Source organism: Larimichthys crocea, chromosome XIII (assembly GCF_000972845.2).
Source record: "Larimichthys crocea isolate SSNF chromosome XIII, L_crocea_2.0, whole genome shotgun sequence".
In the NCBI taxonomy this organism is placed as follows: Eukaryota; Metazoa; Chordata; class Actinopteri; family Sciaenidae; genus Larimichthys; species Larimichthys crocea.
In genome coordinates this window covers 43,789,807-43,801,778 of record NC_040023.1, presented here as the reverse complement: position 1 = coordinate 43,801,778, position 11,972 = coordinate 43,789,807, and the positions used below count along the sequence as shown (strand labels likewise).

General features: G+C 40.1%; 1 protein-coding gene across 2 annotated transcripts in view; it reads left to right on the top strand.

Annotated features, from left to right (window-relative positions):
- med30 (mediator complex subunit 30) overlaps positions 1 to 11,972 on the top strand; it is a 39,912-nt gene that overhangs the window by 24,096 nt on the left and 3,844 nt on the right. The window contains exon 5 of one of the 2 annotated variants that reach the window (XM_027287091.1): positions 5,653 to 5,697. The exons of the other annotated variant lie outside the window; for it this stretch is intronic. Coding sequence (XP_027142892.1) covers positions 5,653 to 5,667 — 15 coding nt within the window. The 3' untranslated portion in view covers positions 5,668 to 5,697. The remainder of the gene's footprint in view (positions 1 to 5,652; positions 5,698 to 11,972) is intronic. 2 annotated transcript variants of the gene reach the window in all.

Here is an 11,972-nt window from a genome sequence, read left to right as displayed (position 1 = left end):
ATAATAATAAGAATAAGCGCGGTGGATAACATATAGTGTGCGCTTTGCACGCACACTCAATAAGCGCGGTGGATAACATATAGTGTGCGCTTTCAGGCACACTCAATAAGCGCGGTGGATAACATATAGTGTGCGCTTTCAGGCACACTCAATGATACCACAGGGAATCAGTCCCACAGTGAAATGTGGTGGTAAGACTTGGGCACCTGCACCAAATGGATTACACCCTGACCAAGGAGAAGTAGCACTCTGTTCTTCAGAGGCATGCTACACTCTCTTGTTTGGAGGAGGATTCAGACTGCAGCAGCATAATGAGTCCAAACGCACCTCAAAGCTTTGCAAGAATCACTTGAAGACCAAAGAAGATCAAAGTCACCTGACCTCAACCCTGTTGAACGTGTATGGGGGCACTTGAAGACTGAAAAAGCCAAGCATTCTGGGACGTCACAAGAAGCTCTTTGGAACATTGTCAAAGTAGCTGGGATAACCCGAGTCAGCGGGTTTCAGCTGTGGAGTCAGCTCAAGTACATGTTGTCATTAAAGCAAAAGTCAAGTCAATTTTATTTATATAGCATTTAAAAACAACAGAAGTTGACCCAAAGTGCTTTACAGTCAGAGCGGATCGCAAAGATAAAAACAGTAATGTTATAAGAAACAACAAAACAAGATAAAATGAATAATAAAGTAAACAAAATCATTAATAGTGCATCCTCAGACTGAGCTAAAAGCAAGATCATAAAAGTAAGATTTTAAACTGGATTTGTAATTGTCAATAGTGGGGCAGGACTTTATGTGATGGGGTAGGCTTTTCCAGAGCTTAGGGGCAGCAACAGAGAAGGCACGATCGCCTTTAGTTTTTAGGCGCGAATGGGGGACTGAGAGGAGCCGATGTGATGATGACCTGAGAGATCTGGGGGCAGAGTATGGAACCAAGAGATCAGAAATATATATATATATGGAGCTAAACCATTTAGGGCTTTGTAAACATAATAAAATCTTAAAATTGAATAAAATTTCACTGGCAACCAGTGTAAGTGTGCCAGAATTGGGGTGATGTGTTGTCTCTTTTTAAAACCAGTTAAAAGTCTTACAGCTGCATTTTGCACCATTTAGAGTCTGGAAAGGGTGGAGTCAGTTAGCCCTATGTAGATGGAATTACAATAATCCAACTGAGAGGTAATGAAAGCATGGATGACTGTCTCCACGTCCTTCTGAGATAAAAACGGCTTGATTTTGGCGATGGTTCTGAGCTGATAAAAACCAACCTTAACAACATTACTGACCTGACTATTGAAACTTAGGGGACTGTCAAAGAGGACACCCAGATTCCTAACCACGTTATGACAATTTGGAGCTAGGGGACCAAGTGCATTGCTGAGAGTGGTGACAGAATCAGGTGGACCAAAGATAATTACTTACGTTTTATTTTCATTGAATTGTAAAAAGTTCCTCGCCATCCAGCATTTGACACAATTTAAACAGTTAAAAAGATTTCGTAAGGAGCAGGTGCTATTGGGTGTGACTGGTAGATAGAACTGTGTATCATCTGTGTAACAATGGCAAGGAATATTATGTTTTTGAAAATGGAGCCAAGTGGAAGCATGTAAGGGAAAATAGAAGAGGACCTAAAATTAAGCCTTGAGGAATGCCACATTTAATAGGAGCAGGGGACGAGGAACAGTTCCCAATTTCAACAGCGAATGTTCTGTTTTTTAAATAGGAGGTAAGCCATTTTAGGACTGTCCCCTGTAACCCAACTTCGGCCTACAGACGTTTTAAAAGAATGGCATGATTAACTGTATCGAATGCTGCGGTGAGGTCAAGGGGAACTAAAATAGCAGAAGAACCAGAGTCAACAGAAAGGAGAATGTCATTGTGTACTTTAAGCAAGGCTGATTCTGTACTATGTAGAGTTCTAAAACCAGATTGAAACTTATCAAGGATATTAAAAGTGTTTAAGTAAGAAGAAACCTGGATGAAGACAACTTTTTCTAAAAGCTTAGAAATAAATGGTAATTTAGAAATCGGCCTAAAATTATTCATGTCACTGGAGTCTAGGCTTGGTTTTTTTAACAGAGGTTGCACAATTGCATGTTTAAAACACGAAGGGACAACTCCATTTGTTAAGGAGCTATTAACTATGCCTGAAATAAGTGGACAGATTGTTACAAAAACCTCCTAAACAGGCGTGTCGGTAATATATCAGAATGGCAGTAGGTGGAATTCATATGTAAGACCATGTCAGATAGATGAGAGGATGATACTGGTTGGAAGTGCAGGAGGTGACTGGCAGGGTGATGTATATCTGATGGGTCAGGGCCTGAGGGTAAGATAGAAGCTCTTATGTTGTCAGTTTTTTGGATACATTTTTTTAGAAAAGCCTCACAGGTTTCAGTAGTGGAGATGGGTATAGTGACTGTGGTAGTGGTAGGATTTATGATATGATATGAATAGTATTGTGCTTTAGCTAACTTCATGGAGCTTTGGTAAAGCTTAAACTGGATCTTGAAAGCTTCATATGAAACCTGGAGTTTATCCTTTTGCCATTTGCGCTCTGCTCCTCTACAAGCTTGCTTGATAGTGCGAGTGGAGTCGTTCAACCAAGGAGTAGCACCAGTGTTTGCCTTAAGTCATAAGGGGGACAGACTGAAATATTCTGAGATTCATCTACATTTTTCAGACATTTCAAATTGTTAAGCTGATATTATTGTTTGTAATTAAAAAAATGTTTAACATGGAAAACAAATATCTTGACTAACAGGTGTGTACTGACGTGGCAGCATTTGTAGATGTAGAAGTGATTGGTTGTGGAGTGCATGAATCATACCCCATATTCCTCCTCACTTCCTAACACAATCTGGAACCAAAGTCTGAGTGGAGAAGGTCGGGGTCTCTCCAGGTTTTATCTAGATATGTACCACCACCACTGACATTGAAAACAAACATAGCTTTGTTAGAATTCACTGATTTTCACCAGAACACATGGTAGTTTTAAATGGTAAAATGGTAAATGGACTGTACTTATATAGCGCCTTTCTAGTCTTCCGACCACTCAAAGCGCTCTACACTACTATTGACTTGCTAGTTCAGTGAAAACAATGCCACCTCTGAATTTCAAAAAAACTTGTGCACTGAGGAAAACCATCACATTATTCCCTCTGCGTCTTTTGTTTTCTCTTGTTGATTTGGGGTTCAGCTCTGCCAGACTTACACTGACATTGTTCAGTACCAAAACTAACAACTCCATAAAAATCACAAGCAAATATTTTGCTGCTACCATCCACTGTCTGATGAATTGCACCACCTTGTTGCTGGTCCATGTGAGCAAAAGTCATAAAAACATTGGCTTTGGAACGCTCTGACTGAACTAAGATTGAACTGCAGATCTGATTTTTTTTTTTTTTGACTGTGTTTCTCAAGACATTAAAACTTTGAGTTGAATGGACACTGAGATTTGACAGGTATGACCCTCTGTACTGCAGACATGTCTGTTTAGATGATGGTGTATGCTGGTAAAATGCATTCAACCTATTCTGGAACCTGCACATCAAACTTTGCTCCAGCACCACTAATAGTAGGTCAGTGTGCAGAGATTATCTTTAATGGAAAACAAATCTATCAATTGGTGGTGAACAGATAATCATAAAACCTTTCAAGTATTTAACATGATAGATCGAAGGCAAGGTTGTTTGATGACGATGTGAAATACTATTACCTTTCAGTGACGGCAACACAAATGAATGGAACAATGGCAATCTTACACATTTTAGAATTAGACCAAGAGGGTTATGGTCAAATAATATTAAACTAATGATGTTCCAGATCAAAGTAGATAAAGTGACAGCCCGACCATGCCACAGGATTGGTCAGTTTAGGTAGCTAACAGGTATTTGTTTGTCTTGCAGTCTCCATGGTGGATTATAGACAGTAGTTTATGTGCTGAAATCAAACATGCAGCTTTAGACTTCAGCAAAATATGGTGACTAATATCAGAACGATGAGAAGAGTGAAGAACAAATAAGCCAAAGCTTTTGTGCTGCGTAAGGGATCTGAATTAGTTTCCAGATTTAGCTGTGGTCAGAGTTTGTTGTCACATGCTGATTGAGGATCTGCGCCGTGACTGCCAAAGGGCGTGTTACATCACCTGAAAGCCTGCAGTGTTTTTTCTTTTTTGCTTCAAACTCTGTCATCACATTTCATTCTACTTTTATGTATTAAGGGAAAGCTGCTTGCTCAGGTGCTGGCAGAGATGTTTACATTTGAACTTGAGGAACTTCTTTGTGTGGATGTGAAGCGGCTGTTAGAGTTAAAGTAGCAAAGCGGTGGTCCTGCGAGCTGATTGGAGGCTTTAAATTGGAATGACCAGTTTTGTCTTTCTAGAAATCTGCCTGCCTCTTTCTTTTACCTCTTCCCTTCCTACTGCCGCCTTCACTCTTAAAATGAAAGACATAATTAGATCCAATATTACTTGGTTGGAGAGGTGCCATAGGGGAGCTGATTGTGCATGTGAGTGATTGTACCAATTTAACACATCACTGAGTCACAAGATGTTTTTGACGATTGAAGAACTGTTGTTGGCACCTGAAGAACATTTAAATCAAAGGTTTTTTTCAACCTCACAGCCATTTAAAAACCATTGAAGTACCGTGTTTACTTGAGAGGAGGTGTTCAGCTTGGCCTCAGATGATTTAAGCTCCTGACAGACATCTGAGAGAGATGAAAGAAAGACGTCCTGTCTGCTCCGAGGTTGAGACAGCGGGGTATCACTCTGCAAATGCTCGCTTCAAGCTCCCAACACTCACGTGCACACATGCACGTTCATACAGAACACAGAAACTAATAATGTGCATGCGCACTCAAGAACGCTCCCACATCATCTGCTCCGGTCTACAAATCATCCCTCCAACCAAGGCTTTACGCAGCAGCCACTCTCTGCAGAATGAGCTCTGCCTTCCTCTTCAGTCCCTGCCTCAAGCCGGCTAGTTAGTGACACAGATGTCAAATAAGAAAGAGCTCTAATTAAAGAGTGAGCAGGAACCCTCAGCTGTTTAATCCTGACTGATGTCGACCTGAACCTGTAATGAGAAACTGATATATCTGTAGGGTGATTGAAATTAGACAATTATATTGTTTTTTTTTGGTTTATGTATAATTTGGGAGTATGGTTGTCATGATAGCAGAATTTTAAACCTTGACCTCTTTCTGTGCCGCAGCAGAAAACACAAAACAAAAACAGTGCTCGGCCCACAGAATCGGATCATTTTGTTCTTTCTTTAAATGAACAGCCTGGACACAGTGCTGCTCATCTTATTGAGGGGCAGTTGTAGTCCACCGGATGATGTAACTGGGATGGTGTTATGTTTTATTTGAGAACTGTGCCATATTTAGATTAGGTTATTATTTCTTGTCACCATTTTAATTTGCCACCTTATTTTAGTGTTTCCTCACAAACTACTTGAACCTGCTCACCTTGCTTTTCCTTGCTAAGCCGTGTATAGAGGAGGCCAGTTGAAACCAACATGGTACCAAATTTTATCGGCACCAATCAGGAGTGTTCACTGTTCCTTTACCTGGTCCGTGCTTGTAAAATAAACACTGTCTTTGTCTCCAACATAATGCCAGATAACGTCTCTCTCTGTGTCTCTGCAACAGAGCTGTGATCAGTAGACCATACAGGAGGAAGAGATTGTCCACTAGGTAACTGATTGCATTAATTAATGGATTGTATTGTTTTAAACACCTGGTATCGAAAAAGTTTCAAAGTATTGGTACTTACATGTTTATCCCTTTTTTCTACTTTTAGAAACTTAATGAAATGTTGCAAAAGAGAAATCAACAAATCTGGTAACCCGTCGGTGTAATTGGTGCTGTTGTTGCTGTTGTGCAGTGAGGATTATCCATTTCTCCCATTATCTACCTTAAGTCTTCCTCATAGTCCTCAGAGAAAAAACACTATTTCAACTTTTTTTCTGCTCTTGTTTTTGTTCTTGTTTAGATATTTGTTGTGTTTTATTTCCACTGACTATATTCATTTGATACCGGGAGGTTTAGTGTCATCATATTTTCTGTTACTGTCATCTTTGATTGTAAAGTTTTATTATCAGTTTATATCCTGCATCTAGATTTGTTACAACTCTTTAATAACCAGCATTTAGAGTGTAATTGTAAAGAAATTTGCAATTATGTCAGGGTGTGATCATGTTTCCTCATGAATATGGGCAGATATATCGTCATCATCAATTAATTGATCTGGTTTTGGCCTGAAAAATCACATTTATTGGGCAATCAGCTGATGCATGTGCAGTCATAACATTTTGAAACTCTGAGGTTGTAATTTAAATTTCATTGTTGTCAGTTTAAGCTGCTGTAGCTAATCTCTGTACAGATTAACCCTTCTGCTCTTCTGAACTAAGTATGAACTTAGATATGCACTCAGGTGTAAGAGTTTATTCTATGTTCTGAAGACTATTATTGAACATGTCACTCAGGTCCTTCCCAGTAAACATTGCTGTATTCTTTGGAATTTGCTCCGACGTCCAATTTTGCTGACGCTTAAGTTGCTTGCATGGCTGCCCATCATTGGTTTTAAAGCAAGAGCACTCCAACCCTCTTGCCCCTCATTTATTATCACTGGGAACCAAATCACAAAGGAAAGCGTAATCGATGGGGGCTACCTGGCAGAGACTCAAGTGCTTAGGAGAGAGCGAGGGGGCGCCGAGCCTCAGATATCTCTAAAAGGCTAAATCGATTGCAACCATTCTGCAACAGTCGGCTGACACAGCAGGCTTTCCACCTCAATGCTGAGGACGTATTGAAAGAACCCCGTTGGTAGGTGTATGCAAGGATGACAACATGGCTATTGTATTTCTGCCACCCCTGGAAGAGAAGGCTTTTATCTGCCTTTAGAATCCCTTTAAAGGGCTTCCTTCCCCTGGGTAAGCCCATGCCAAACACAGGACACACTGGCACTTAAACATTCCCGTTGAGAAAAAGCCATAAAGTTTATAAAGTCAATTAAGGCTTTTTTAACTGATGTCAGGCAAATTAAAGCTGCTTGGCCCGGCTCCCTGTGGGTATACTGTCAGATGGTAAACCAGGGCCCACTTAGCGTCACAGGGTTCCCCAGGCAGGGCACAGAGCAGTAAGCAGCTTACTTACCCCCATCTCATTTGTGCTTTTTACAAGTTTCCTCAGAGTGGGCAGTGACATTTCACTTTGGTGGAACGTTTTTAGCTCACATGCACTCACATCAGGCTGAAGAGCAGTTTGAGAGCACTCAGGATTGACCTCATTCAAAGTCATTTTTTCTATTCATTTACAGATAAATGTGATGTTGATGTATTATTGTGGAGTGTTGACAGCCAGTATTTAAACATGTTTGACTAAGATCTGTCTGGACCATGTGTTGTATAATCACCAAAGCCTGAATCAGTTTTTATGTGTTCGTGGCATTGAGTGGACTCAGCTTGCACCTGACTTCGACTACCAATCTGACTGTGTGTAGAAGGTATTGGGCTTTACTTTCAATCTGATACTGAACTATTTGTAGAGTTGTGCTGGTACACACCACTGGGCTGGGTTTGTTGATCCTTATGGATTTGTCTTATGAATATTCTGCCTCCTCTCCCTCGTTATCTAGAGAGTCTCTAGATAGGAGCTACAGGCACTCAGTCTCTATTCTAATGATATAAAACCAAACTATAAATAACCACTGTGAAAGGAGTTGTGCTCTTGAAATAAGGACTTACAGGAAGTATTGTCAGGTGTGTGTAGCAGAGAGCCCCAGTCCCATTGTATAGACAAACATGCCTGTGCATTGACCAAAAGGTAGATTTCAATTTTAAGATTTAAAGGTAGATTCAATTTATTACTTCTTCAAAAAATATAAAAACTGACATCTATACTGCTAACTAAGATTTATGTGGATAGAGTGAAAATTCAATACTGATGAGAAATGCCACAGGAATATCACAGGAACAGAAAGAATGTTAAAATGTAATGTTAAAAATATAAAATATTAATTTATTATAACCTATTTATATTCTATTATAAATAATAATTTATAAGATGCATTATAAGAAAGAAGGCACAGTGTTTAGACTTGTTATTTGTATCTATGCAGAATAAAAACTTAAAGTGTACTGAGGTTTGTGAAGGAAAGTGACAGCTCATATTTAGCCTCACCTTACTGCTGCTCAGTCAGTCAGCTCTGCACAGTAGCACCGCACCACCATAAAACTAAAGGACCTGATCTTGAAGCTGGTTGTGTTTGTAGATCTGTTTCACTAACCTTCAGTCAGTACAGCAGTGGTGTCTACAGGCTGGTATTGACAATAACAGTGATATTTAAAATCAAACAATACAAATGATTATGTCTTGTAAATAGCCCCTTCAGTAATGTCTATTTCTTAAGGTTCTCGCTTTGTTCTTAACTTAATGTTTTTTCTTTTTATAGATATCATGATGATATTGTTCTCATTCATTCTTTTAATATTTGTGTAGTGAAAATCTAATATTGTGACAGCTCTAATATTAACTCTATTAGCTCCTAAATAAATGTCACTTGAGGCATTAGTTCCATAGTATGTTAAAAAGTGATGAATGAAGCGATGACTTGGTTGTGCTGCCCAGTAGATGGTGGATTGTACGGACAGGGATACAGTCGTTTTTGAAACAGGTTTATGAGTATGAGCTGTCTTAATGTAGACATGCTCATTACTAAAATCGTTGGCCTCTGGAGTTTGGTTTGTCCTAATTCTTCTGCCTAATTGGAAATTGCACTTCCTCCCAGACATTTTTCATTCTTGCATAATTTAGGTGATTGCTGCTTTCTGGTAAAGCACCTTTCCACATAGCTGAGGCTCCTTTCCAACTTCTTGTCACACTTATTATAAACCATGGAATTGAATTAAATTTGAGTTGCATTTCTGCTAAGACACTATGTCTGAGGGCTTTCTTAGCCTCTGTAAACCATGGTAATATAAAGTGAGTGTTTAAGGAGATTTCCACCCCCCTCACATCTGGCTGTGATGATATAGGAGATGTAGTCACATGACTTCCTCTCCTCTCCGCTAGGATTGGTGTTTATACATTTTACTGACTAACTTATGGTACAGATTACAATGTGTGTGTATGTTTGAATATCAGAACTAAACCACAGAATCTGTTGTCCTCAAAGTGTGTAGGACATTCATCACATATTTGGTCACTGCTGACTAATCCTTTTTGTTTCCGTGCGGAAAAAGCTGTTTTCCAGCTACAGGAGCAGTTAAAGCAAAGGTTAAGCCAAAGGTGTTTAAAACTACTTCATCGCTCATCAAATAACTAACAAAAACATTTGCTGATTTTCACGCGTGCATGAAGAAGTTAACGTTACCCGAAGGTGAAATCACTCTCCTCTCCTCTCCTCTCCTCTCCTCTCCTCTCCTCTCCTCTCTCCGTAATCCCTTCTCCTCACTCACAGACACTTACACTTGTAATTCCCAGCCAGATCCGTCGGAGTCAAAGCTGCGATTTGAGTCACCAGCGTCAGGGCGGATTAGCAGGAGGAATCCTGAGTGAAGGCACGTTTTCGCTCCACTTCCTATATTCCCCGGCTCTCCTCCTGCCTGTGTGTGTGTGCGTATATATTTGAATCTAAGTCGGAGTTATCTCAAAGCCCCTCATCAGAAAGCAACACTGGGGCTCTTAATGTGCTCGGAGAGCGGCGGTGGTGTTTTGAATCGTAGATGAAAATGGGTTAAATGGCTAAAAAGTAGATGAATACCTCATCTTATTCATATAATAATATAATTACAAGATTAGCTTGATTTTTCTATAATGTTTAATGGATCTAAAAGCTCCCCAATCGGCTTTAATTCCGAGATAATGGCACAGAATTAATTAGTATAGAGATGCCAATTATCAAGCTTGATAAGCCTGGAGACACCCTGTTGTTTGATGGCCTACATTTGACAAATCCGACTGTTTACAGATTACAGTGTTGTGCTGAGTCGTTGCATCTGATGTGTCACTGAAGTATTGTTGAGCTGTGATGTACTCATATTGTAAAAATCCATTCAGTTTTAATTCAAAGCAATCTCCAGCAGGCCTATGATGTATAAATATATTCGTGATTCATAGATTTCAGGTCAGGGAATGTGTTTTGGTGGCCCGGGTCGGTATCTGTCTTGATACTGCAGTTAGTGCTTCTCTCGTGGCAAAGTTTCAGTGGAGCAGAACTTTAATGAAGCAATTTTGATGAAAGATTCAGCTTTTTTCCCCTCCTTTCACTCCTGTCTTTCACCCTTCCACTGAGGACAGCTTCTTTGATTCGATTTGATTTGGACGAAAGGGTGAACGGAGCACATTGAAGGGAATCTGAGAAAGGCAGACGGGCAAGGATGGAGGAGCTGGAGTAACAGTCCTTCATCCATGTCATTTTAAACAAACTGTCATCTGTCCTGATAGCGAGGAGCCCCCCGCCCTGTTTTTCAAGGCGTCAGATAATGATGGAGCTGCTGTCCTCCGCTTGTACATCTAATCATTTCTCAGCTTTACGCAGCCCATCGCTGTATAATCTTATCACAGAGATCCAGACTGATGGAGCTGTTTTAAAGTTGATGGTGAAAAAAGCATTAGCTACTGTCAGGATGAAAGCTGCAGATACTAATGACTTATACTCGTCAGCCTGTGGCTCAGAGGACGTATTTTTCTTTACGGGACAGCACAGGACAAAGGAAGGAGTGAGACTTTTACACTTGCTGGACTGAAGCTGTGACTCTACAGAAAAACAAAGTGAAAGATGGTAGATAATTCTACTGAACACATTAAAGTCAGCCAGTACGACTCCAGTTACACAAAGTTCAGAACCAACCTTGTAAAAAAATGTGTTTGCAATGGGTTTGAATGAGACAGTATCAAGACAGATACCGACCCTGACACGTCCAGCAGGGTCAGCTGAACCTTTTCATGGATAGACATAAAAGTAATCATAAAAAAAATGAAACATTATCTGTTTCTGTTCATAGAATCAAAGGTTTTTCTCTGTATGAATGACTGTAAATTTAATATTTTAATGTTTTCAGACAAAATAAACAAAAGTAATGTGAATATTTCAGAATACTTTTTTGTAGTTTTTAGTTTTTTGTCCTTTATTTAAATTGGTCACCAAGAGATGGACAGGAAACAGTGGAGAGAGAGCAAGAACTCAGCCTTAGTACACTCTACCAGGTGATACTCAGGCACCCCAATCTCCCAATATTTTATAGAATGAGCAGTTATTCTAAAAGATAATCAACAGATTAACTGCTAATGAAAATTGTCATCAGTTGCAGCTTTAATCAGCAGTAATGTTGCGCTCATTGCAGCAAATCGAACGAAGAAAGCCAGAAAACTGTGGAACGGTCACTCATGGCCAATACCCGTTCTGCTTAATAAGGTCAGTATTGACGTAGATACCCATCAAATGGATTGAATCGGTGCATCCTTAACCCACACTGATACACACACACACACACACACACACACACACACACACACACACTCATAAAACACATTTTTATGTGCAGCCACATCTTCATGCGAACATTTCAAAGTTCACACGTGGACATGCACACCAGACCGTAAACACTTGCACAACGACACACTTCATTCAGCTCACCACATCTCACTGCACCTCCTCGACAACATGCCAATCTCCAATTACAGCCCATTTCAGGTCACCACGCCCAGTCAAGCAGGTAGGCAGTGTACCAGTCTGCAGGAGGCTGTCAGAGACAGGAGCTTAGACAGCGCTTCTTAGTTTACTTTTATTGACTGGCCACCCTGCTGCAGCTCATACAGAGTCAGAGCGTGTCACAGGAGGCCTTATTATTGTATTATTATAACATTATTGTGGGGCCTGGCAGTTGAGTGGCAGGCCACAAAACAAGGAAGAGCATCCTCTGGGTTCTTGTAGAGGTGGTGTTTTTTGTTGTTGTTGTTGTTGTTGT